Here is a 22,830-nt window from a genome sequence, read left to right as displayed (position 1 = left end):
GTGCCTCATGGGAACAGTCCAGCCCGAACTGGCTAGGCCGGAATCAAGCATCCAAGAACCGGTTTCTGGCTATCAGTCTTCTTCAGCCTGGATAGCTTGACTCTAGTGATGTGGAGAGCCTGGGACTCACGTCTGAGCATACCCAGCCCACTCGGGGTGAAAATTTGCAACAAACACAGTTGATGGACAGAATGCAGAACAATGTCTTACATTCACCCCGGTACAAAGATCCGGGCCTAAATCCATCGTTTTTTTGAACTCCACACCACCCTAGGTCCGACAATGGCTATATGCAAATCAGCCATGACCCTGTGCCTCATGGGAACAGTCCAGCCCGAACTGGCTAGGCCGGAATCAAGCATCCAAGAACCGGTTTCTGGCTATCAGTCTTCTTCAGCCTGGATAGCTTGACTCTAGTGATGTGGAGAGCCTGGGACTCACGTCTGAGCATACCCAGCCCACTCTGGGTGAAAATGGCAAAAAACACAGTTGATGGACAGAATGCAGAACCCCGGTACAAAGATCTGGGCCTAAATCCATCGTTTTTTTGAACTCCACACCACCCTAGGTCCGACAATGGCTATATGCAAATCAGCCATGACCCTGTGCCTCATGGGAACAGTCCAGCCCGAACTGGTTATGCCAGAATCAAGCATCCAAGAACCGGTTTCTGGCTATCAGTCTTCTTCAGCCTGGATAGCTTGACTCTAGTGATGTGGAGAGCCTGGGACTCACGTCTGAGCATACCCAGCCCACTCGGGGTGAAAATTGCAAACAACACAGTTGATGGACAGAATGCAGAACAATGTCTTACATTCACCCCAGTACAAAGATCTGGGCCTAAATCCATCGTTTTTTTACACTCCACACCACCCTAGGTCCAACAATGGCTATATGCAAATCAACCTTGACCCTGTGCCTCATGGGAACAGTCCAGCCCGAACTACCAAGCCATGTCTTTCCTAGGCCGGAATCAAGCATCCAAGGACCAGTTTCTGTCTATCAGCCTTCTTCAGCCTGGATAGCTTGACTCCAGTGATGTGGAGAGCCTGGGACTCACGTATGAGCATACCCAGCCCACTCGGGGTGAAAATTGCAAAAAACACAGTTGATGGACAGAATGCAGAACAATGTCTTACAATCACCCCAGTACAAAGATCTGGGCTAAATCCATCTTTCCTAGACCGGAATCAAGCATCCAAGGACCGGTTTCTGGCTATCAGCCTTCTTCAGCCTGGATAGCTTGACTCCAGTGATGTGAAGAGCCTGGGACTCACGTCTGAGCACACCCAGCCCACTCGGGGTAAAAATTTGCAACAAACACAGTTGATGGACAGAATGCAGAACAATGTCTTACATTCACCCCAGTACAAAGATCTGGGCCTAAATCCATCGTTTTTTTGCACTCCACACCACCCGAGGTCCGACAATGGCTATATGCAAATCAGCCTTGACCCTGTGCCTCATGGGAACAGTCTAGCCCGAACTACCAAGCCATGTCTTTCCTAGACTGGAATTAAGCATCCAGGGACCGGATTCTGGCTATCAGCCTTCTTCAGCCTGGATAGCTTGACGCCAGTGATGTGGAGAGCCTGGGACTCACATCTGAGCATACCCAGCCCACTCGGGGTGAAAATTGCAAAAAACACAGTTGATGGACAGAATGCAGAACCCCAGGTACAAAGATCTGGGCCTAAATCCATCGTTTTTTTGAACTCCACACCACCCTAGGTCCGACAATGGCTATATGCAAATCAGCCATGACCCTGTGCCTCATGAGAACAGTCCAGCCCGAACTGGCTAGGCCGGAATCAAGCATCCAAGAACCGGTTTCTGGCTATCAGTCTTCTTCAGCCTGGATAGCTTGACTCTAGTGATGTGGAGAGCCTGGGACTCACGTCTGAGCATACCCAGCCCACTCGGGGTGAAAATTTGCAACAAACACAGTTGATGGACAGAATGCAGAACAATGTCTTACATTCACCCCAGTACAAAGATCTGGGCCTAAATCCATCGTTTTTTTGCACTCCACACCACCCTAGGTCCGACAATGGCTATATGCAAATCAGCCTTGACCCTGTGCCTCATGGGAACAGTCTAGCCCGAACTACCAAGCCATGTCTTTCCTAGACTGGAATCAAGCATCCAGGGACCGGATTCTGGCTATCAGCCTTCTTCAGCTTGGATAGCTTGACGCCAGTGATGTGGAGAGCCTGGGACTCACATCTGAGCATACCCAGCCCACTCGGGGTGAAAATTGCAAAAAACACAGTTGATGGACAGAATGCAGAACCCCAGGTACAAAGATCTGGGCCTAAATCCATCGTTTTTTTGAACTCCACACCACCCTAGGTCCGACAATGGCTATATGCAAATCAGCCATGACCCTGTGCCTCATGGGAACAGTCCAGCCCGAACTGGCTAGGCCGGAATCAAGCATCCAAGAACCGGTTTCTGGCTATCAGTCTTCTTCAGCCTGGATAGCTTGACTCTAGTGATGTGGAGAGCCTGGGACTCACGTCTGAGCATACCCAGCCCACTCGGGGTGAAAATTGCAAACAACACAGTTGATGGACAGAATGCAGAACAATGTCTTACATTCACCCCAGTACAAAGATCTGGGCCTAAATCCATCCTTTTTTTACACTCCACACCACCCTAGGTCCAACAATGGCTATATGCAAATCAGCCTTGACCCTGTGCCTCATGGGAACAGTCCAGCCCGAACTACCAAGCCATGTCTTTCCTAGACCGGCATCAAGCATCCAAGGACTGGTTTCTGGCTATCAGCCGTCTTCAATGTAGTCAAAAAGGGAATCCCTGGGTGTACACTGAGATCGGTGTGTTATGTTTACTGCATGGGTTCTAACCAATCATACAGACATTCCTACTCAGGGTATTAAGAATAAGGTTTATGGTAAAATTAAAACATTAGATAAGAGAAGAACGCGGCAGAGGTGCAGATAAACTCACGACCAGAACATATCCAGTTTGCGGGTCAAGAAAAATTGAAAATTGGAATTGACATTGACATATGCCCGTTCAGAAGAGCGTTTTAATTACATGGAGGTATTTGGCAATTGTTGAACCAAAAACAACCCCAAAGAGAGAGAAAAATGATAGTCTACCTGTACATACAACAGGTGAAAGATCCTGTTACCTTGAGAAAGTCCATTACCCCAAAGGCACAATACAAAACTCACAGAGGTCGTATATAGGAGGCACCCTGATGACTGTGTCCCCGGGGAATCTTCCAAGACTTAAAGGAAATTCATTAATATAAGTGTAGAAGCCGGTGACCCCAAAGAGACGGCATGTTCTGATGAAGGTGTTACAAGACCAAGTACAATAACACCGAAACGCGTCAACGCATTTTTGTGGCTAGAATCCCAACAAGGTCAAGGAGGTAGCAGATATCCATAAATTATAGATACTGTCTACTGTACCACCAGCATTACAGAAAAGACCAGTGGATCTATAGGAGTAGTGGCAAAAAATATCAAGGCCACAATAAGGGGTTTGTGAAAAGGATCCAATTGTTGTTTTGTGTGGAATTGCGTTGATTAATTTTTTCTCCTTTGTCGTATAATTCTGATGATTGTGACATTATGTTTTTTATGTACCATGAATTGTTTTTAATTGTCTTTTGATAAATTTTACTGTACTTGTCCAAAGGGATGTACTTTGGATTTTTAATTTACTTTTCTGTGATAAGAGACTTTATTTTTACAAAACATTAAAGAGATTGTGAACGTTTACTTCTAGTGTGGAACTCCTTATCTAATGTTTTAATTTTACCATAAACCTTATTCTTAATACCCTGAGTAGGAATGTCTGTATGATTGGTTAGAACCCATGCAGTAAACATAACACACCGATCTCAGTGTACACCCATGGATTCCCTTTTTGACTACATTGTCACTGTACCCTGTTCCCTGTGGATAGTGGGGTACTCTCTCTTGTGTTTACTATCAGCCGTCTTCAGCCCAGTTTGCTTGAATCCAGTGATGTGGAGAGCATGGGACTCACGTCTGAGCATACCCATCCCACTCGGGGTGACAAATGCAAAATTACCGAGTGTTATAGAGATGAAAGGACAGTCCAGAACTAGCTCATGTTACCAAGGCTACATATATGTAGTTCTGGCTTTTTAGCATAGAGCAGTTTGCATGCAAGGCCTGAATGCCTATGTTTACAGTGGAAAAGTAAGACTACATGTCCCAGCATGCAATGTGCTGTGGCACAAAATGTCAGTAGAGACAAAGGTGCACGTCTTTACGTGGGGTTAGTGGCAAGCCTGGATATTTTGACTCTGCTCGTGAATACTGGTACTGACTGGCCTTCTGCACCCCTGCTGTCCAGTATCCGATTCTGAATTCCCGGTTCAGGTAAACTTCAGTCCACGCGACAGCATCAGGTTTAGTCATTTCTTGGAAGGTTCGCGTGAGGCTCGGTCATATTTCACTATTTCTGAAGGCCTGTTGGCCCCGCTGATTAATGAGCGAGGTGCCCTGGGACCCCAGCATCTGCCAGCAAAGGCCGGGGTTGGGGGCAACCACGTTAAACAGGCCCACGGGCACTGGAATGAAACGACAGGGCCACAGCTCACAGCACAGAACAGCTGTTCACGTTTAGAGATAAACCTTACCGGAAAACCACCATTATTTATGGGCCAAAACAGGGATAATTGCTAACATACTGGACCATCAGCACTGCAGGCCCTTGATACTGGTGCGCGTGAGCCATGCACGAGCAGAGCCACGAATTTCTCAGAACCTTGTATGAGGCCAAATTCCACGTGCACTTGGGAGGTGGGGGTTACCTGCTGCAAGAGGGCATCTGCGGTTGTATTTATTTCCCGCAAACTTCGTGCTCTGTTTGACAGCGTCGTGGTTCAGTAAGGGCACATGGTAGCCAGAGGGGCTGGAGCAGATAGCGACCAGTGCCTGTCCTTACATGCTCTCACTGGTTTTTCCAACCAAACGGAAGATTTTGATTGGACGCCGCAGCTGGTGCTCTCCGCCTCTTCCGGGGTGGGAGCAGAAGGGATTGGAGCAGGTGCACTCCTCCATTTTCCGATGGTGACAGGAAGGGCAGGTGCTAGTGCATTTCACCACTACTGGAGTGCAAGGGAAGGGGAAAGAGCTAGTGCACGCCCCCATCACCAGAGTGTGAATGGAGGGACAGGAACCGGTGCCCTTCGCTGAGTGAGACCTGAGAGGCAGACCCCCACCACTGCCAAGGGGGTGTGACTGGAAGGGCATAAAATGGTGCACGCTACCAAGTCTGTGACACTGGGGCCTATAACTCAGTTCAAGGCATTTAGCAACTCGTATACCCCTCAACAGCGGGTCATAAGCCTATAATATTATTTTAAATATAAATTATAATTACTTTTAATGCAATTAAATGTATTTTTTAACAGTGTAAACTCATTTCAACTAATTTTAAACTATCCACCCCTAAACCCTAAAAACTCCCCTCTATCCTTATACACTACCCAGACTCCTAGTACCCATCCCTAAACACCCAAGCTCCTTATTTCCCTATACAATACCCATCCCAGAACCCTAAAATACTCCCCTCCTCCCCTATACACTACCCATCACTGTAACCCCAAAACTCATCACTACCCCCAAAATACTACTCACCCCTGAATCCTAACAAACTCCTCACTCCTTCAAGAATATTCCATTCTTAGAATAGTCTGGTAATATTGCTGTGTTTCTGTAGGCCATGAGGCAACTGAGCATTGCGGATGGAAGAAGGCCAATATAGTGATGGAAAAATAGCAATTTTGATTCAAGTGCACAAAAAGAGGATGAGACAATTGAAGCTTCTGTGTCTACCCTGAGAGCATTAGCAGCCTTGTGTGAATTTCGGATCATTTCCTACGTTCCTTTTGAGGGATCAAGTAATGATGAAAACTAAGAGCAAAAAATGTCAAATGAGGGGGACAAGGAAATGACCTTTAGGGCCACTTTCAATATTGCCAAAGGAATTGAACATTCTGAAAGAGTTGTTCACGAGATCAGAGGATTCGCAGATGCTAGCAATTCAAGAGAATGGAAACATCATGTTAGTTAATGCAGTAAGAAACCCTTTAAGGTAAAAATCCAACCAGAAAGAAGAAAGGGGGGAAGAGGGCTTCAGCTACATGCTATAAATGAGGCAGTTTTTTCATTGGGAAAACTTAAGGGGTGCCATGTAATGAACCCAACTTGTAACCAATATAAGAAACAACGTCACTTTGGGAGAATATGTAAAGCCTCTCCAAGAGCCAAAGTCAACTGTGTTACAAACTATGATAATGATTATAGCCTTAATCCCAATGTGGTGTTGTGTATTTATACAAATCAGACTACAGGGGTTCCCAAGTTTGTGGTGCAAGTTTGGTGTAGTGCAGAAATCTTTAGTTATGGAAACAAGGGGAGAAAGAGAATTGCTGCTGTGGATGTTTGGCCTGGTGGTTACAATTCCATAAAATTACCTTGTGTGCAGCGCATTTAGAGTTTTCAGAAAGAGCAACCAATGAGATGCCATTGAGAAAGATGAACCTATCATTGGGTGACCTCATCAACAAGAGATAGGGATTTTTATGGATCCAAATGAAAATTCTCTGGTGTGTGCAGTTGATGAGAATGTTGATAGTTAACAGAACCTATAGAGTTTTTTTCCTCTTGGGTTTCTCTTGTGGTGATACCATTAAAGAACACCGGTAAATACAGATTGTGCGTGGAGTTTTGCAGTCTTAAAAATTTAATTTGGATTAACAGGCATCCCCGTCATAAACTTCACAAAGCGGTGTCCACATTTGCTGGAGTCAGAGTAGTCTCCACACTTGATCTCAGAAGTGTATATCACCAAGTGGAGTTGAAGGAAGGGTCTAAAAACCTAAGAGCATTACCAGCATTTGTAACACCAAATGAAATGTTTCAATTCTGTAGAATGCCTGTTGGCCTGGCATGCGCCGCATCAGTCTTTCAGGGCCTAAAGAAAGAACGTTTAAAAGTGTAACTGATGCCCTGGCCTTCCAGGATGTCGTTTTGGTGTTTTGGATGCAAGAGTATGATCAGAATTTGTTTTCAGCATCGAGTGAGTTGAAATTAAAGGATTGACTTTGTAGTTAAGAAAATGCAAATTGAGGTGTGGTGAGGTGGAATACTTATGACATAAGATCACTAAAGAGGGAATTAAACCTAAGCAGAAACATGTCCTTGCTTTTTTGAAAGAGACAGTTCCTCAAACAAAGGAACAATTGCTAGTATTCCTAAGGCTCAAGGAGCTTAATGCTAAGTTTATTGAAAATTATATCGCCAAAATTGAGCTTTATCAAAGTAAAAACAGCATTGTGTGTGTGGTGTGGAGCAGCAGCAAGTTTTAAGGCATTGAAGCGTGAGATGGGAATGCTCCTTTTCTGAAGTAATCTGAGTTGGATATAAAGTGTATTGTGGCAGTTGAGGCAAGCTGTTGTGGTTTAAAGGCTAAATGGTCATAGCTGGATGGTAAGAGCGAGTGGGTGGTGTCCTGTGCCTCCCAGACTTTGAGGGTATATGGATGGAATTATTTCGTAATTGAGCAAGAATTGTTGGCATGCTCACAGGCATCTCCGCACTTTAGGCAATTTTTGTAGGGCACACGATATGTGCTCAGGATGGACCAGAAACCTGTAGTTCACATACTGTCTCCAGTTGACGGACGATCTCTGATGGCTCGTTTGACACGTTCAGCTGCTCAGTTACAATCTTATCAATTTGTTGTGGAGAATGTACCTGGCAGGAGCAGCATGCATGCAGACTATATGTGTTGATTGGCACTTGACCCTGGCCATGGTTTTGAGGATAATGTTGAGGAGTGTGAGGTGGCTTCTACAATTGAAGATCTGAGGGGCATATTAGCAACAACCTCGTTAAAATTATCACCGTTTTAGCGTCAGGAAACTGCCTCTAAAAGAGCAATATTGGGCTTGCTAATATGCGTTATAGAATTCCCATAGAAGTCCAGGTTAGATGTCCTGCATATCTGCAAAGGACAAAGGAAGTTTGGAAGAGTCAGATGGGTGAGGATGTGCAGATGTGTTTTGCGTTTAATTATCTGCTTAAGAGTTGGCCGGAGGAACACAAGCTCAAGATTGACTTCGACCTTAATGACAGGACAAATGAATGAGGCATGATGGCACGTTGATGAGGGGAGATAAAATTATTCAGGGGTGTGGATTCGAGGGGCAGAATTTCCGCATTGGGACATGAAGAACATTTAGGTATGTCCCCTACAAAAAGGCAGCTTAGGGGTATTACGGATGGCCAGGAATTGACAAGCTAGTGGACAAATGGGTACATGGATGTAAAGGTCAGGTTGAAAGATTTAACAGAGTGGTGTGCGAGGGTTTACAGTTTATGGTGAAAGGGCGATTACCATGCAGACAAGCTGTTCAACCTACTTTGCTGACTTATAGAAAGGGCCACTGGAATTATGCAGCAGTGGAGTGCCAAATTATGCGACAGACTTGACTAAATTATGCAGTAATAAAAGGCAAATTATGCAGCATTATGTGGTACTTTCTATGATAGAATTACTTTCTTATTTTGTCAATTTTAAACTTGTTAACACTGTCTGGGCATTATTTGCACCTCTATTTTTACTTTAAGACCCAAGTATAGCAATAAGCACCAGAAAGGTGACTAGTCCAACTTTGCAAAGGGTCTTCCACTGTGCTGCAACATGTGTTACTGTGTTTATTGTAATCTTTGAACCGTTTGAGCTCGAAACTTTTTTCTGTTAAAATCTGCAGATTATGCAACAGACGATGGATTATGTGGCAAATGTGGCAAATCGATGATTATGCGAAATATTTGTCCTTTGTACCTACCACACGGCAAGACAAGTTTCAACTACACACTGAATTGGCTGAATTCCCCCGTAAATTTAAATTGAGAGCATTCTTTGAAAAGCAATCAGCCACAGAACCTACCATTAACACCAGCAATAATGAAACGGGCCTGAAACTTAATTCGATGTTCTTACCACCACCAACTAGCATTCCAGTGGAACTTACCATGTTTGAGCAAGCAGTCTACAACGCAGTCGAGAGGATGCAACAACCCAAGACCTACAATAACCTTTACAAGGAAGAAAGTGAAATAGTTCACAAGCTACAAGACAACCCAAACTGAACCATAAAACCAGCCCACAAAGGGGTCGGAATTGTAATTCAGAACAAGAAGGACTACACTGAGGAGTGCAGAAGGTTACTTAGTGACTTTCCCAATTACAGACGCCTGAGAGATGATCCCACAAATGACCTACAACCAACTATCAAATCTCTAATTGAAAATGCAGAAGAAAATCAACACATCTCCAAACAGGAGGCAGACTACCTTTGCATTGCCAAGGTACCATACTTCTACACCGTCTATAAGATACACAAAGAGACCAGACCACCACCCGATAGGCCTACCGTTCCGGAGATTGGTTGCCTCCCTGAACCCCTCTCCTGGTACTGCCATTTCTTCTTAAATACACTGGTACAAAAAGCATCCACATATATAAGAGATACCAAACATCTTCTCAATGTCATAAAAGACCAAGAGTTTGACCCCACTTCACAAATCTTAGTGGGGCTAGTTATAGAGAGCCTCTATATTAGTCTACCACAAGATGCCACCTTACAAGTGCTCAACAACATCCTGATGGAGACCCAGTGGGAGTATACCACCCCTAGGGCCTTTATCCTGGAATGTGCCACATTGGCGCTAAAAGATAACTATTTTGAGTTTGAGGGTGAATTTTACCTTCAGACCAATGGTACGTCAATGGTCAGAGTCTTCGCCCCCAGTGTAGCAGGTCTGTACGTCCACCATTTTGAACAAACACACATACTAACAACTGTCAACCCTCACTCTCACAACATCAATCTGTGAGGTCGATATATCGACTCTCATGATCTGGTCTGGGTCACATGACACCTTTCTCACCTGGCTCAATGACTGAGATCCATACTTACGATTTACCAGCACAGCAAGCCCCACAAACGTTGCTTTTCTGGACCTCAACATTGAGGCAGAGTCAGGTAGGCTAAAAACCACAACATGCAAAATGAACTATTGATGGACAGAATGCAGAACAATGTCATACATTCACCATCTTTTTATGCTCACCATGCCATTCCAGTTTGGACCCAGCCATATGCAAATCAGTCTTAACTCTGCGACCAATGGGAACAGTTTAACCTGAACTGCCAGGACAGGTCCTCCCTGGACTGGAAACAAGCATCCTAGGCCCGGGTTAGGGCTTTCAGCCCTCATCAGCCAGGATATCTTGACTCCAGTGGCATGGTGAGCACAGGACCCACGTCTAGGCATACCCGTCCCACTCGGGGTGACAAATGCAAAAAGAACAATTGATGGACAGAATGCAGAACAATGTCATACATTCACCCCAGTACAGAGATCTGGGCCTAAATCCATTGTTTTTTTACTCACCATGCCATTCCAGTTTGGACCCAGCCATATGCAAATCAGTCTTAACCCTGCGCTCAATGGGAACAGTTCAGCCCGAACTGCCAGGCCAGGTCCTCCCTGGACTGGAAACAAGCATCCTAGGACCGGTTTCTGGCTTTCAGCCCTCATCAGCCAGGATAGCTTGACTCCAGTGACATGGTGAGCACGGGACCCACGTCTAGGCATATCCGTCCTACTCAGGGTGACAAATGCAAAAAGAACAATTGATGAACAGAATGCAGAACAATGTCATACATTCACCCCGGTACAGAGATCTGGGCCTAAACCATCGTTTTTTTTCTCACCGTGCCATTCCAGTTTGGACCCAGCCATATGCAAATCAGTCTTAACCCTGCGCCAAATGGGAATAGTCCAGCCCAAACTGCCAGGCCGTTTCCTCCCTGGACTGGAAACAAGCATCCTAGGACCGGTTTCGGGTTCTCAGCCCTCATCAGCCAGGATAGCTTGACTCCAGTGGCATGGTGAGCACAAGACCCACGTCTAGGCATACCCGTCCCACTCGGGGTGACAAATGCAAAAAGAACAATTGATGGACAGAATGCAGAACACTGTCATACATTCACCTCAGTACAGAGATCTGGGTCTAAATCCATCGTTTTTTTTCTTCCCTGAGCTCACTGTGCCACTGGAAACAAGCTATCCTGGCTGAAGAGGGGTGAAACCCAGACACTGGTCCTAGGATGCTTGTTTTTGGTCCAGGGAGGACCTGGGTTGGCAGTTCAGGCTGGACTGTTTCCAAGAGGCACAGGGTCAAGACTGATTTGCATATGGCCAGGTCTAAACTGGGGTGGCATGGTGAGCAAAAGAATGATGGATTTAACCCGGATCTCTTGACTGGGGGTGAATGTTTTGATATGTTCTGCATTCCGTCCAGCAATTGTGTGTCTTTTGCATTCCTTTCCTAAAAACCACAACATACTACAAACCCACGGCCAGAAATTCACTGCTACAATTCGGGAGCTTCCATCCCCGGGCCCTCAAGGAGAGCCTCCCTTTGGCCAATTTCTACATATACGTAGAAATTGTAGCAATGTATCAAACTAACAAAATTAATCAATGCAGCTGGCCACAAAATTACGTGAGCGGGTATATCCCGACAAAATATTCCAAAACACCAGAAACCGGGCCGGTAATCAGAATAGAGATGCTGTCCTGGAAGATAACACACGGGAGGAAACCGCTTCCTTGACATGTGCCACCACTTATAATGAGGCATCGAACATGGTGTCTAAAATAATCAGAAAGAACTGACGAATCCTAAATACTGGGAAAAGGAGCTGGGACCAACAGCTTTTTGCGTACAAAAAAGCCAGCAGCCTCAAATACTGATTAGTCTCCACGAGACCCAAAGTGACCAAAAAAATCACTACAAATTTGGTACTCAATGCCTGGGGCCTCCCTGAGGCGGCCGGGCACTACCCATGTGGCGATTGTAGCATCTGCCACTTGACACGCCCCACAAAGACTCTTGATCTGGAACCCCGAAAAATATGGCGACAAATAAAACATACGAATTGCAACTCATCCAATGTAGTTTACCTGATCGAATATCCATGTGGACTACACTATATTGGTATGACTACGCGTAAAGTCAGTGGAGCACCGTAGTACCATCAGGTGCAAAAAAAAATTTGCAAACCAACGGACCATTACCTCCAAATATGACATACAGCTAATGACATGTCCTGGACTGTAGTGGAGTATATTGAGTGTCATAGCATTAACAACAGCAAATTCTTGCAAAAAAAAAGAACAACGTTGGATTTTCTGCCTGTCCACCCACCTACAGGGGTTGAACGACAATATCCCCTGGCACAGTCTGAATTCTTGTGCCCAAATATACTAATGACTGAGGTTCTCACCAGGTCGTGCTGAACACAGTTTACCTGGATGGTACGATACCTGTTGCCCACGCGCTGCTCTAATCCCTAAATTTGACAGATCCTAATACACTGTGAAGTGCGCAGCATAGTCTCAGTAAAAAGTGACAAATCTTTTTTTTAACAAATACCCATTTTCTGTGCGATTTGGGCATATATATCATTTACCCGGCTCCCAATATACAGGTGCACGCTCCCCAATTATATTATCATAATCTGAAGCGATAATTTCTACCTTTTACATTCATAACCCAATCTTTATTGTTCCTGAACTGAAGAAAATAGCACTGCACATAGTGAGGTATTTTCTCTATGTCTACCTACACAGTGAGGGCCTAGTCTTTCCTCTATGTCTATGTGCTACACACAGAGAAGTCTTTCCTCTATGTCTACCTACACAGTGAGGGCCTAGTCTTTCCTCTGTGTCTACCCCTCTTGTCCCACTGCAGACGCTACTCACACAATTGAGGAAGTGGTTCCAGCTAGCACATGGTGGGGAGTATTTCAGCCTGAGCACACAGAGGGTGAACATCCACAGAGATCTGATGCATACCAAGGAGGTGCTGACGCGGGGACCGAGCTTCACCCAAGTAAGTAGGGACTGTAAGGACTTGCTGACTCTCGAGGCCACGGGAGATCCTCTATTTGATCTCTAGTCGACTTCACTCACCTTTTTGTATGTCTCCTCAGTAACTTAATAGAAGGCGTTTCTAAGCTGACCCCAGTGCCGGATACTCATGAAGTTTTGCTCTGAAAATCTCAAGAGTAAGCATTTATAATCTTTTAACTGTCCGCCACCAATTCGGCAGCATGGCGTGATTCCGCTATTGATTATATGCACATATAACTTTTACTGCCGACCAACTACCTCGTCACAGTCCGTACCGCGCCACTATTTTAGCATTAAGTTTACTACACGGACACAACCGCATTAAAGCACATAAGATACATGTTCATTCTGGGATGCTAATTTCCATTCATTATGTTTTTGTTTGTATTGTTTTATGTCCTTTCTTTTTACAGGTACAAAGCACAGAGGGAAGCACCCTCTTACCGATATTGCACCTTAGCAAGTGCAACACATTGAGTGTCACTTACACTCAATTCCTGACCCTGCCTTTTTTTTAAATCACTTCACGAGCACTTCGCACAATCGTAGGTCCTGAAGAAAGCCAGCTCATTAACAAGGCCTGGCTGAAACATGTTGACCACACAGGATGTGAGAGACCATAGATAACTCCACAACACATCCATTGCCTTGTTTTTAACACTTCCAAGGGCCCACTAATAAAATAATCTAGTATAGGAATTGGGACCCAAGGACAGTTTCTAATTCACACTCACACGCTGTCACTGCACACTCATTCACCACAAAACCAGCTCTGCTGTAAACAGGCGTTGAAGCACACCCGGGACACATTCGGTGTCACCGGGGGGAGCCCGATGATGAAGCATGCCACCAACTAAGTTGGTGAGTGAGGGCATTCAAAAGAAATAATATTTCTTTCTTCAGTACAAACACACTATCCCTATGCCCTTTGAGGCTAGTTCCCATTAATCATACATATATTTCAGGGGAAGTGAACTAGCCTTGCTGTTCCTCTCTCTCCCCTTGATACCTAATAAGTAGTATTTCATTGTCATGTCATTTTTTAAACTGCTTAACACTGTCTGGGCATTGGTAGCACTTCATTAGTACCAGTTTAAAACACAAATCTAGCTATAAGGCACCGCAAGGTGATCAGTCATTCTTTGCAAAGGGTCTTCCACTGAACGGCATCACGTGCCACTACATTTTTAGTAACTTTTGAACCATTAGAGCTAGAAATAAATGTTCTTGTTAAAATCTGGAGATTATGTGGCAGATGATGGATTATGAGGCAAATGTGGCAAATCTACAATTATATGAAAATCGCTGTGGCCACACAATTACATAATTCCAGTGGCCCTGATTATAAAACTGCATAGCAATGGAATACTTTGGTGCCATATAACACTGTGCCACATGCATTCTAACACGTTATCTCATGGCTTGTAATACTGCACTGCGTGCATTATAATACTGTATCATGTGCCTTATGAAACTGCCCAGCCATATAATACTGTGGAGCCATGTAATGCTGTCCCACATGTATTTTAATACTGTATCACATGCTTTGTAATAGTTTTCTGTATGCCTTGTAATAAATACTGTGTCATATGTATTGTAAAAGTGTACAATAAATACTGTGCCGCTATGTAATATTGTATGACATGCATTGTAACACTGTTCTACAGGCACTGTGAATGTTGAGGCGAGAGGTTGTCTACTCGCATTAGCAGAAAGAGGGTCACTCTATGGTCACCATGACCCATCTAAGTCAGATGCGGCCTCACCCAGTTCTTAATGTGTAAAAGAGTGACAGCCAGTGCCTAAAGCTCTGCTTAGAAGTCTTCAGCCTGCGCTATTGGATGCTAGCTTGCTGCATACCAAGGGTGCGTTGTCCTGACTTAACCTTAGGTTGCTTCGATCCACTCTCAGACACTCCCCATGCCTTTATCTTACTCCTGCAAGTCTCTGCTTCATCTTCTTGCTCTCCCTAATTTCACCTTTGTGTGTTTTTAGGTTTTGGCTCTAGACGGCGTGCATGCCCTGTCGAGAAACAAGATATGCTGTATCTACATCGTGGGTTACAACCCGCCCAGTGGCTTCCCATTTGCTGGCACCATCGTCGCTCCATTTTGCCTTCCCCCTCTTTGTCACGGGCATGCATACGTCATGCCTCTTCCGTGTTTAGCCCTGCCCGAGCGATCTGCCCAACTGTCAGTGTACGCAGCGGAAATTGTAGGGCATTGCTTTGGGACTACTTTTTTTGTTTATCTTAGTTCCTCTGCCAGTTAAGCTGTTTTATTTTCTTAAAAAGACGTGTTGACTGCCTCATTTCACCATGCATCCTCCCAAATGGAATGTGTTGGTAACTCTGCCCATCCTGAACCTCCTACTGCAAGGGCTCGGGTCAAAGTCTGCAGTACACTAAGTATCGCTGTTAATTTAAAATACAGTTTTGTATAGCGCAAACACCACCCGAATGCATTAGAGTGCTTTACATGAGCGCCAGCTACTTCACACAAGGACACGTTCCTTTTTGTAGGAACAGGGAGATTACGTGATTTGCCCAAGATCACAGGATGATGTACTGATGCCGAAACTCAAACCTGGTTTCTCAGCACCATAGTCGGCAGCTCTGGCCATAACTCCGCCCCCCCTGAACCTCCGACTGCAAGGGCTCGGGTCAAGGTACTGCAGTACACTAAGTACCTCTCTTTTTAGTTTTAGTTTTTTCCAATGCCATTTTATATAGCACAAACACCACATGAATCAAATAGAGCGCTTTATGTGCACACCAGTTGCTTTACACCAGGACACGATCCTGTTTGTTGGAACAGAGACATTAAGGGATTTGCCCAAAATCACAGGATGTTGTGCTGGCGCCAAAACTCGAACCATGTTTCTCAGTACCGTAGTCGGCAGCTCTGGCCATAACTCCGCCCATCCTGAACCCCTCAATGCAAGGGCTCAGGTCAAGGTACTGCAGTACACTAAGCATCACTTGGGCCTTTTAGTTTTATTTGTTTTTATTGTCTTTTGGTGAATTTAAGCACTAGACAAAAGAAACTTTAGACTGGTACTTCCTTCCTAACAGAAACCCAACTTACCCTCCTCAACCCAACCCTCCTCCCTCATACCCGAACACCCTCCCTCAGTGGGAGTCATTAAATCACGCAGTCATTTTAAAGTAGACAGGCGATACCGCAGTTTTTATGGGTTATCATTTCACAACTAAATCTATATTGCCTCTATATATGCCATCTCGGACTTGTTGTTTGAAAACCACACAGAAAGAATGAGCGCCAGTTCTGTGGACCAGTTGAGAGGTGGTGAGAACTGGTGACATAAATGCAGCTGAACACCCATATGTCACTTTTCCCATGTTAAAAATGACGCAAAAGTGGCACAAGGGGCTTGTAAGTAAGCCCCAGAGTGTTTATGTGCAAAAGAAATAACAGCTATTCAGGTATTGCGAAATAAAGCAACCCGTTTCCAGATACTAACAGATTCTAATCAACATTGATGCGCGATGCTCGCGTGATGTTTCCTTATAAGGATTTTAACCTGACTGCATTTCTATTAAGTGCCGCCTGCCTTTTACTATCCAGTGGTCTACAGTGCCAAAGATATTGTGATGGTTATAACCGGAAAGCTAATATTATATTCTGTGTTCCTCATAGCACAAGTCCTGTTTTGCGTTTTTGTTCCCACCAATTTGGTATGCATAGTTGATTGTTGGATGTGTTATTTATTCCGTTACACCACTTAGGTTTTTTTCTCCATATAATGCATACAGTGTTTAATTTGTCAAACAATATGTGCCAGTGCCCTCAACACTGCAGCTTTAACCACCCATTGCCCCTGCCACCGCTGCCAATGACCATACCTTCCCATACCACACCTACAAGTGTGATAGTTCATGCTACTCCAGGCCCCCAAAGCTATGCTTAGGTGGTAGGAATTTACGCTCTAAATGTATATTGCATTAATAAACAGCAGTTGTTCTAATCATCTCTAAATTACACTGAGCACCACCATGTGGCAGACTGTCATAAGTATTAGTGTTTACAATTAAATGCCTGTGCCGAGCACCTTAAGCCACAGACTCAAATTAAGCATCGAATGCATATGTAACTCATGGCTCATCTAGTCAGCTCTGATTGCAATATTTGTATAACCCAGTTATCTATCTGTGTACAAACTAGGATGTCACCAGAAACTTGCACCTGCATGGAAAATGTGATGAAAATTGCATCAGACTGCTTGTGTTGTTAACATTTTCATCTATGGGATTCTGTAGACTTGAACAGTTGCACCATCGGTGAGGCATCACCAACTATGGTCACGTTTTGAGACAAGGATTTGGAATGTAGTTCAGATTGATATAGAAAGCATTGTACCACAATTCCTTTTTTTAGGGCTCAGCTAGACAGACGAGACGTGTCATGTTCAATCTGTGGGCTTCAGCCCACCCATAGGTGGGCTGAAGCCCACAGATTGAACATTCCAACGTCTCGTCTCATGTTTGAGAGCTACATCGTTGCTCTCAAAAGACACATAATACCACTCCACATAATTCCAGTACACACAATAGCACATAATTACTATCCAAATATTTCCACTGCACACCATGCCACATAATTCCACTCAGGCGTGTAATGCCCATAGGGCTCAAAGGGCTAATCCCCCACCCCCCCACCCCCCCGGTGACCCAATCCCCCCTATCGTGTATGTAAGCCTGGGCTGAGACAGCTTTCCAGGCACACACACAAACTGTTTTTGTGATTATCACAGCTGCACCTGTACTTCACACATCTCTAAAAAAAGACCATTTACATGTTAACGAGGCTTTGCTGTTTTGCCACCCCTTCATCTCCACTCTGCCTATTGCTGGAAGAATTAGCCCCCCCCTGGAATTTTTAGTAGTCCCTCCACCGAAACTAGGTTCTAGTTGCGCCTGTGATTCCATTACACATAACTCCACTCAACACTACACAATTCCACAAACCATTCCAATCCAACCCACATAATTCCACTGCGCACCACATACATCCACTCCACTCCATAACACATCGCTAAAATACATTGCCATTAACAACACCAATAGCTCCTGGATTGCCGAGCCTATTGGCTTTGTCAATGCTTGTTCTTTATCTTGTTCTTGATAAACGTTCAAAGAGGCAAACTAAGTGCTGTGCTGGTCCCCAACAATGAGTGCAGGTGGCCCCAACCGGCAACCACCGCCTCAATTTAAGCACTGCGGGCCTTACCTGGAAGTGCTCGCCCAGCTCGTAGACTTCGCCCCGGTACTCGCAGCCGATCTTCTCGCAGCGGGGGCAGCAGTCAGAAGGGTAGTGGCTGACGTGCATGCAGGCCGGGGGCAGGGCGGTGCACTCGGTGCGCGCGCAGGCCGCTCCCTCGACGGTGCACTCGCACTGGGTGCAGTGGTCCGAGTCCAGGAAGTACCACTCGCCCACGTAGTAAATGCTGCCGTTGGCCTCACAGGTGTTCACCTGGGCGACCAGCGAGAGGCCGTGCAGGCCCCTGGTCAGTAGACTCAGCAGAGCGGCCAGCACCCAGACGCCCCGCGCTGAAGAGCTCATGTTGGGCCTGAAAAACGAAGGGACAATGAATCATTGGCTGCTGAGTGATGCGTGTAACACATGTAAAGGATGTAAGCAACTGGGCTTGAAGGAACACACTGTACTTGTACTTCTGACATGCCAGTTAAAACAAATGGCTCCCAATGAAACGTCTCTGGCAAACTTTCTGCAGTTCTCCACATTACCACTGCTAGTCAGTGCTTGCTTTAGATCTGGTGGTGCCCGGTGCAACAACCAGGAGCGGCTCCGTCACGAGCATGCGAGCACTGCTCGACCCCCCCCGCCCCCTTAGCGCTGCCGCGGAATTCCCGCCGCAGCAAAGGGGTTAAAGCACTGGTAAAGGCTGACTTTACTAATAAGAATGTGTATCGACCCAAACCAACACTTATTAGCAACATTAGGAATAGATAATGAAAGACTGGGGAAAAAACCTGAATATTTTCACTATTTTATGCAATTTGCATGTAGCTCTTTGATGTCAGTTTGTAACAGTCCCTGTTCTATATTACAAATGTATCTTGTGTACTGTAGTAACACAAGAATCTCTGTGACAAAAGCAGTAACCCACTCAGCTAGCCATACAAAGTGCACATCTGTGATCTGCACAGTATGATTTCAACTTCTTTACAGCAAAAAAAAGAACTTGCCACCAAGCTTTCTCGGGATCTGCTCCTAAAATCTGGAACTCTCTTCCACCCGAAATTCAGAGGATCTCTTCCAAGGCTGCTTTCAAATTGGAAGCAAAAAAAATCCTTATGAAGAAGTTCTTACTAATAGGAGGGACAATGTATATACCTTTCTTGTACTTTATTTTCTACCCGAAAGGCATCGGACATTGTATAGTATGATTCATCCATGTATATGATTATTTGGTAGTGTTTATTCTCCTGTGCATGATTTTTGTGTTTTGCTCCCCTCAAATTATTATGTTACATCTTCTTCCCCTTTGCGCGCTCACCCAGGATTGTAAATGTTTCATTAGTCGCCTACCACTTGATTCAATGCTTAGCAGAAGCCCCATATAATTCATGTTTAGATTTTACTATAGTATTGACTATTATTCCTGTTTACGATCATTCACTTACTACCCTTATATCACCACGCTACATCATATAGCTCCCTCCTTGTCCTCTCTGGACTTATAATTGAAGTGTTATGCGTGAACTATTTGATCTTATAATTTTTTTACTACCCATGTTTGACTCATGATCTGATTGTTACCTTTCCCTATAACTATAAAGCGCTCTGATATCCTTCGGGATCTAGTCGGTGCTAAATAAAAATGTATAAATAAAAATAAATAAATATTAACCCTTCGTGCTACTTTATGTCATTAGACACTACTCTGATCTCTATTTCTAACAGGAACATTAATCACAAGGGTTTACTTGACAGCTCTATAGCTGCCTGAAGGCTGGATGTACAAGGAACACAGCAGATGGTGTTTTTTAATTGTGAGTTATTGCTAAGCACATATATGTGAGTAGAGAGGGTGTGATCCCTCATGTATATGCATGGAATAGGAAATGGCATATAGGAATGTATGGAATGCATGTGCATATATAGACATATGGAACTAGTAACCCTGAAACGCAGGCCAGTTCCTACAGGAATGTTTCATACATTGGAATGGGCAAATCCTTGAAAATGCATGGGAGTGAAGGGTGTTGCTTGATATATGTGGAACATATGTTTTTAACGCGGGTCCAAAGTGTATGTACAGAATGGACGTGTGTAACGCCAAGAACGGTTGTCTCACATAAATATTTACATGAAATGACCAAGCCCTAACACATGTATGCATAAAATATATGATCACATGTAATCACATGTATTGAACTACCAGCCCATGCGTGCCTCTTGGTATGATCGCTGGTCCCCGCCCGCTTACATTGGAATGGGTAACCCCAGATATGTTCTGTATGGTCTGTCACAATAGTGGTACGTGTGGAATGGGCGGGCCCACACATACCTTGCTTCAAAATGATCTATCCATGATGCATGCGTACATGGAACATGTGTGCCAGAAATGGGCCACCCCAGCGCATGCGCGGTGTATTCTAAGGCCATGCCATGGCATGTTTTATGGCCAGACAGAAGATACAGATGGCTCGTGGAGAGGTTGTAGGGTGGGGGGAGCGTATACTCACAGTAGAGGAAGTGGCCAAAGCGAGGCGGGTTCACTCACGCTCTTGTGGTTCTCGACGGCCAGTGACGCATTCAAAGTGCCAAAATGACGCAAAGTCCGCGCGCTATGGAGTGACGAAACACTTGTAGCTCAGGGCGGACTCAAGCCTGTCAACCTGTTCTCAAGTTCTTGAGGGCGCCCCCGAGTGCGTCAAATCCTCCAGGAGTCACCAAAGGTGCGGGAAATATTCAGTAGTGATCAAAAGGATGGCAGCTCTTCAGGCGGGCCCCCTGGAGTGGCCAAACGGGCGGTAATTCAAGAGTGCGTCAAATCCTCCACGGGACATCAAAGATGCGGGAATTATTGAGAAGTGATCAAGATGCTGTTATTTTCCAGGTGTGGTAAAAAGTGCGGTAATTCTTCAGGGCTGTTCGCAAGTGCTTTTAGTTTTTGGAAAGTTCACTGTGACTTAGTAGAGAAATGCTTGAGGTTGTTCGCGGTTCCATTAAGTAGTCCATACATTCGTCTCTGAGGTAAATCCTCGTGCACAGGAAACTCGGCAAATAACAAGTCTCTTCGGAGCGCAGTGGATTAAACCCGGGTTCGGACTGCTGCCTCCCCGAACCCGAGAGCAGAAGGGGTGGGTTTTTAGGGCAAAGGGGCGGAGCTCCCCCAGGTGTCGGGCGCTGGCGCTGCCCCTTCTCTCTCCCTGCTCCGGTAGGTTCAATTAGGATGTTTTCCCAAGACTGACAGTGCGCGGGGGGCTGGTGCGCAGCGCACTTTGGCCAGGCTCTGGTCCAAGCGGGATGCTGTTGCGCTCTTGGCCAGGTGTGTGCGTCTGACAGGAGGTTCCGGTGCTCGGAGTACTGTAGCGCAGCGCTCTTTGCCAGGCTCTGGTGCTCGGGGTGCTGGGGCGCAGCGTCCTTGCCCGTGCGGGCTCCGGTGTGACGGGTGCTGGTGCGCAGCGCTCTTTGCCAGGCTTCGGTGCGCGGGGTGCTAGTGCTCAGCGCCCCTGGCTGGGCTCCGGTACGCGGGGTGCTGGTGCTCAGCGCCCTTGGTCGGGCTACGGTGCGCGGGGTGCTGGTGAAAAGCTACACCGGCCAGGGTGCGTGCGTCTGACAGCGGCAGAGGCTCCGGGGCTCGCAGTGCTGAAGCGCAGCGCCCTTGGCCGGGCTTCGGTGCGCAGCGCCCTTGGCCAGGATGCGTGTCTGACAGAGGCTCCGATGCGCGGGGTGCACTGCTGAGGCGCAGCGCCCTGGGCTAGGCTCCGGTGCGCGGTGTGTAGGGGCGCAGCGCCCTTGGCCAGCAGAGAGGCTCTGGTGCGCGGGGTGCTGGAGCGTAGCGCCCTTGGCCAGGCTCTGTTCTGGTGCGCGGGGTGTAGGGGCGCAGCGCCCTTGGCCAGGGTGTGTGCGTGTGTTTGTGTGTGTCTGGCTGTCTTTGACCAGAGCCCAAGTGCAGAGCTCAGCAGACGGAGCGCGCGCTGGGATCTCCTCTTACAGTCGAGGTCTCCCCTCCTCCCCTCTCTCTGTCTGCACTTCAGCATGTGATCTCTGGAGCTCGCTCCCCTCCGCCTCCCTCCAGGGCTCTAGAGAGGGACTCCCGCTCCTAAAACAGCAGAACGGGAGCCAGGCTGCGGGTTCCACTTACAGCAGTCCGTCTGGCTCACCTCCTGCACGTGCATGCCCAGGCCAGGAAGAGGGAGGACATGACCTGTTCGCGCCCACCATGGGCATGTCAGGGTCAGTCAGAGGGCATGTCCAGATCAGAAAGAGGGGCATGTTAGGGTCAGAAAGAATTGCAGCTCCTTTATTTTTAAATAAACCATTTGATCGAGTTTTTAGGCAAGAAAAGCAAACAAACAGAAAGTACATATTGCGACTCTCCTTAATATTTCATTTTAACCACCTCCTGGGTAGTGTAAATCCCCAACCATGTTACCGACCACTTTGTGTGCCAAAATCCATGGGCCCGATTCACAGAATGAACTTAAGACTCACTCCTAAACGTACTACTATTTTGGCATTCACAGAATGCACTTACTACTTTTGGCATTCACAGAATGAACTTACTACTTTTGGTATTCACGAAGTTAGGATTTTGTTGTAAGACA

The 22,830-nt window shown here is 45.9% G+C and overlaps 1 protein-coding gene across 1 annotated transcript in view; it reads right to left on the bottom strand.

The window, feature by feature from the left end:
* Positions 1 to 22,090, bottom strand: part of LOC147747067 (von Willebrand factor C domain-containing protein 2-like) — a 73,747-nt gene extending 51,657 nt beyond the window's left edge. Inside the window, exons 1-2 of the mRNA XM_086936134.1 lie at positions 20,743 to 22,090; positions 18,260 to 18,599 (exon numbers count right to left, since the gene is read on the bottom strand). Of these exons, the coding sequence (XP_086792260.1) occupies positions 18,260 to 18,592 (333 nt within the window). The 5' untranslated portion in view covers positions 18,593 to 18,599; positions 20,743 to 22,090. The remainder of the gene's footprint in view (positions 1 to 18,259; positions 18,600 to 20,742) is intronic.
* Positions 22,091 to 22,830: the final 740 nt, after the last annotated feature.

The sequence above is a fragment of the Lissotriton vulgaris genome, chromosome 1_1 (genome assembly GCF_964263255.1).
Source record: "Lissotriton vulgaris chromosome 1_1, aLisVul1.2, whole genome shotgun sequence".
Taxonomy (NCBI): domain Eukaryota; kingdom Metazoa; phylum Chordata; class Amphibia; order Caudata; family Salamandridae; genus Lissotriton; species Lissotriton vulgaris.
This window is presented reverse-complemented; position numbering and strand designations above follow the sequence as displayed.